Consider the following 4,808-nt stretch of genomic DNA (forward strand, 5'->3'; position numbering starts at 1 on the left):
CATAAGGTCTGAAATAGACACCAAAGTCAACATACTGTACAAAGTATTATCTAGGCTAAGTAATATACAATTGTTTTTCTGATCTACTGCTCTGCTAACTAGCTAGCTAAAGTGTAATAAGTGACATTCTAAAACAGAGAAAGAGGACAGAAGATTGAGAAGAAGTTCAACTCTTTATTCAGTTATTTCAAAAACAGCACATGGATTCATCATGGTTTGGGCAAAGGTATCCTTTCGCCCTGGTGTTGCAGTTGGATGACCGTTCAAATCGATTACAAATAAATGTAGGCAGTTGTACTGAGAGGAGACTGTGCCACTTTGACAAAGCAAACGCTTTTGAAAAAGCAGACAAATTCAAGCAGTTACATATAACTGTGGTTAATACCGTATCATTTCTTTCACAAGTAATTGTTTTAGCACCTTAGGTTATTTCCTACTAGATTACTTCAAATCGATAAAGAAATCACTAGAAAGCATTGAAAATGTTACTTTCAGGGAAAACTCCAACCATCAGAAACGGTGTTTACAAAATGAAAGCAGTTGCATTATGGGAGAACAATGATTGACACGGCAGCCATTTTCCTACGGGGCGCCCTGTTCCCATTGTGTGAGAGATAGTAAATACTGACACTGCTAGAAAACCATAACATTTATTTCCTTGCGAAAAAACGTTTATATTCACGTCAGGTAAGTGGCACATTTTGGCATATAGTTTTGTCTAAAACACTTAACCACTGTTTTTTATAAGTTTCAGGTGGGTTAAACTTCATTTTATTTTAAAATAGCATTTTATTCCGACCGTGTAGAAATGGAGAAGCGACTGCCGCGATGCTAGAGAAAAATGCTTTCTACTTCACTGGCCGAGGCAGATGTAAATTCCGCTCCAGTTTCATGTGCATTTTTACTTCGCTTGTACGGTGTAAACAAACGTTCACCTACAACTCAGAGCGACTTTTTGGATAGCTACAGTTGTCTAGTTTTATGTTTTAATGTTCGTAGTTCTTAACATTGTTTAGTTTTTCGAAGATTTTTGAAAGTTTCTGTCCCGCTCTTTGCCTGTATATTGGTAGGCTCATTCGATTGCTTCTTCATCTGCAGCCATAATCTTGCGGTTAGAGGGCGGAACTAGGGCTTGTGGACCCACCCATACGCTGTAAACCGTGTATCTCGATTGGTCGACAGCGACGACATTGCCCACTGGATTGGATGTATTTCGATAGGCGATCTACATACTAGTTTTATTGGTTGGGCAGTATCCCAGTATTCACGGATAGGATAGTGGCCCGCTGTTGCTGGATTGCAATGCAGCTGATCAGCAAAATAGAAAGTTATCATAACAGAGTAGTACTCCAGACGGAAGCGTTTCAGTCATAATTTCTCAATAATAGCAACACACTAGTATACATTTGACACTTGGAAAAATTGTATTGCAATATATTTGCAACTCACAGAATTTTGAGAATTGTATCTAACAGAGCATTGTCGATACATAAAAATAAACAATTTCATGTATTTTTACCTGTCTCTCAGGTGATAACTAACTCGTCATGGCTCGTACCAAGCAGACTGCCCGTAAATCCACTGGAGGAAAGGCTCCACGTAAGCAGCTGGCCACCAAGGCTGCCCGCAAGAGTGCACCGTCTACCGGTGGGGTCAAGAAGCCCCATCGTTACAGGTAAAGTATTGGTTCACCCCTAGAAATAAACATTAGTGTTCACCATAGATCGTACATGTCAAGGTCAGCTAGCAGTGGTGTAAAAATACTTCATTTTTAAAAAACTTAAGTACAATTTTACTGGATGACTTTTACTTGAGTAATTTTGTTTTAGGGTATCTTTACTTTTACTCAAGTATGACAGTACGATACTTTTTCCACCACTGTCAGCTAGCGATACAGTCCCATTATGACATATAAAGCTTGTGATAAACCACAGAGGTGGTACCAATTCATATTGGTGTGGAAATGACTTGACACTCCAATTGGTCACTTGGTGTGTTCAAAATGGCACCATATTCCCTATATAGTGTACTACTTTTGACCTGAACCCATAGGGTATAAGGTGCCATTTCAGACGCAGCTAATGTTTACAATGAGCAGATCTACAAGCCTTATAACTAAGCAGTGATTGCTGGTAAACGTCACCACTCAGTATTTGGGGCGGCAGGTAGCCTAGGGGTTAGAGCGTTGGACTAGTAAACGAAAGGTTGCAAGATCAAATCCCTGAGCTGACGAGGTAAAAATCTGTCGTTCTGCCCCTGAACAAGGCAGTTAACCCACTCTTCCTAGGCCATCATTGAAAGTAAAAATTTGTTCCTAACTAACTTGCCTAGTTAAATAATGGTACAATTATTATATATATATTTTAAAATTAGCACGGCCAGACACGACCAGTAGAATTCAGCATGGGGAAATGATTAATGAAGTACTATAGTAGAATATAATTACCCCCCCAGTCATACTGACTGTGTGTTGGTTCCAGGCCCGGCACCGTGGCCCTGCGTGAGATCCGTCGGTACCAGAAGTCCACTGAGCTGCTGATCCGCAAGCTGCCCTTCCAGCGCCTGGTGAGGGAGATCGCTCAGGACTTCAAAACCGACCTGCGCTTCCAGAGTGCAGCGATCGGAGCCCTGCAGGTCAGTGGCTGTGTGTGTATGTGAAGCTCTGTCCCTCTTAATCCAGATCCTGTCCTAATTGGCCTACTACACACACGGTAACAAAACAACATGCTCAAATTATTTTTTGTGTGCTGACTTATGCATATATGTGTGTGTGTGACATTTCTTCTCTCTGTCTGTCTGCAGGAGGCCAGCGAGGCATACCTGGTGGGTCTGTTTGAGGACACCAACCTGTGTGCCATCCATGCCAAGCGTGTCACCATCATGCCCAAAGACATCCAGCTGGCACGTCGCATCCGTGGGGAGCGTGCTTAGCCTGCCCGCCCTCCTTTTCTTTTTCTCTTTAATGTTTCACCTCTATTCTCTTTGTTTCTTTATCTCTCACCGTCCTAACTCCCTCATTTCGCCCCGCCCTTCCATCTCACCCACCAGCCCCCTCTGCCTGTTTTCTTCTTGGTAGTCTTTAGAGTAACCGTGATTATGATGAGAGAAACGTGTTGAAAAGTCTCGTCTCTCATAGTTTTTGTCTTCAGCAGATGTTTTAGGGTACCTTTTTCGTGCATGTAGTAGGTGTCGCTGATCAGACACACACACACAGGTTTGTGCGTCCTCAGCTCTCATAAAATAAAACTCACTCACATGCACAGGTGGGCAGACCAGAAGGGTGTCGCCCGGGGGCTAGTCTGCTTAAGGGGAGTGGCAACTTCCACAGCAGGGTGCTACTAAAACTAACCCCAGGGCTGTTGGTGTGTGTGTGAGCTCTGATCAGCTAAGCAAATTGTATTCAACAGCAAACAAGTATCATCTTGGTTACTTAAAAATAATTGATGATTACTATCATTGTGGATATTGTGTCTATTTTTTTTAATATATATATAATTCATACATATACACCTTTTATTTTGACTACTGCCAGAGACATAAAAATAATAAGAAGAAAAAACGAAGTGATTGAAGTTTGGCAAACTTCTGTTTTTACAGAATTATTTTTAAACCAATCAGAAAGAGCTCGGTTTCATAAGAGCTACTGTTCCAATGGCAGCCACATGGGGGTGCTATATACCAGCCCCCCTCCTATTTAGCTTTTTCTCACTTTTAATCTGTCATTATCCATGATGCTATTCTCAATCTCTTTACCCTATCTCCTCTTAAGGTTAGTTGTGTTCGGCATTAGAGTTGTTACACCAGTATGAGTTGACTTTGTAGTAGCGAGAGTTACTCTTCAAGTTTGGGTTATTTTCTGACTTTCTCTCACTTCCTTTGTATACTGAACAAAAATATAAACTTATCATGCAAAAATTTCAAAGATTTTACAGTGTTACAGCTCATACAAGGAAATCAGTCAATTGAAATCAGTTCATTAGGCCCTAATCTATGGATTTCACTTGACTGGGGGGGCGCAGCCCTGAGGGCATAGATCCACTTGGGAGCCAGGCCCAGCTATTCAGAATTAGTTTTTCCCCACAAAAGGGCTTTATTACAGACATAAATACTGTTTCATCAGCTGTCCGGGTGCTGCTCTCGGCGATCCCACAGGTGAAGAAGCTGAATGTGGAGGTCCTGGGCTGGCGTGGTTACACAAGGTCTGTGGCTGTGAGGACATTTGGACGTACTGCCAAATTCTCTAAAACAACATTGGATGCGGCTTATAGTAGAAAAACTAGCATTCAATTTTCTGGCAACAGCTCTTGTGGACATTGCTGAAGTCAGAATGCCAATTGCACGCTCAACTTGAGACATCTGTGGCATTGTGTTGTGTGACAAAACTAAACATTTTAGAATGGCCTTTTATTGCTCCAGCACAAGCTGCACCTGTGTAATGATGCTGTTTAATCAGCTTCTTGATATGCCACGCCTGTCAGGTGGATGGATTATCTTGGCAAAAGAGAAATGCTCACTAACAGGGATGTGCACACAATTTGAGAGAAGATTTTTGTGCATATGAACATTTCTGGGATCTTTTATTTCAGCTCATGAAACATGGGACCAACACTACATGTTGCCTTTATATTTTTGTTCATTATAGATCTGACCATTCAATCGGTCAGTTTCCTCAATTTGTGATAAGCAATATAACATGTTTGTTTTCTTATATTTGTTCTTATTCCTCAAGATTTTCAGATGTTTAAGCTGATCTTTGTATTTTCCAAATTTCTCATATTATGGTGGTAATAAATAGATGTTACACAAAA

The 4,808-nt window shown here is 41.2% G+C and overlaps 1 protein-coding gene across 1 annotated transcript; it reads left to right on the forward strand.

Annotated features, from left to right (window-relative positions):
- Nucleotides 1-542: 542 nt before the first annotated feature.
- On the forward strand, nt 543-4,808 carry LOC139418132 (H3 histone, family 3C). Its single transcript, XM_071167344.1, has 4 exons — nt 543-687; nt 1,531-1,675; nt 2,481-2,634; nt 2,803-4,808. The coding sequence occupies exons 2-4, from the start codon at nt 1,548-1,550 to the stop codon at nt 2,929-2,931; spliced, it is 411 nt and encodes a 136-aa protein (XP_071023445.1). The 5' UTR covers nt 543-687; nt 1,531-1,547; the 3' UTR covers nt 2,932-4,808.

The sequence above is a fragment of the Oncorhynchus clarkii genome, chromosome 10 (assembly GCF_045791955.1).
Source record: "Oncorhynchus clarkii lewisi isolate Uvic-CL-2024 chromosome 10, UVic_Ocla_1.0, whole genome shotgun sequence".
In the NCBI taxonomy this organism is placed as follows: Eukaryota; Metazoa; Chordata; class Actinopteri; order Salmoniformes; family Salmonidae; genus Oncorhynchus; species Oncorhynchus clarkii.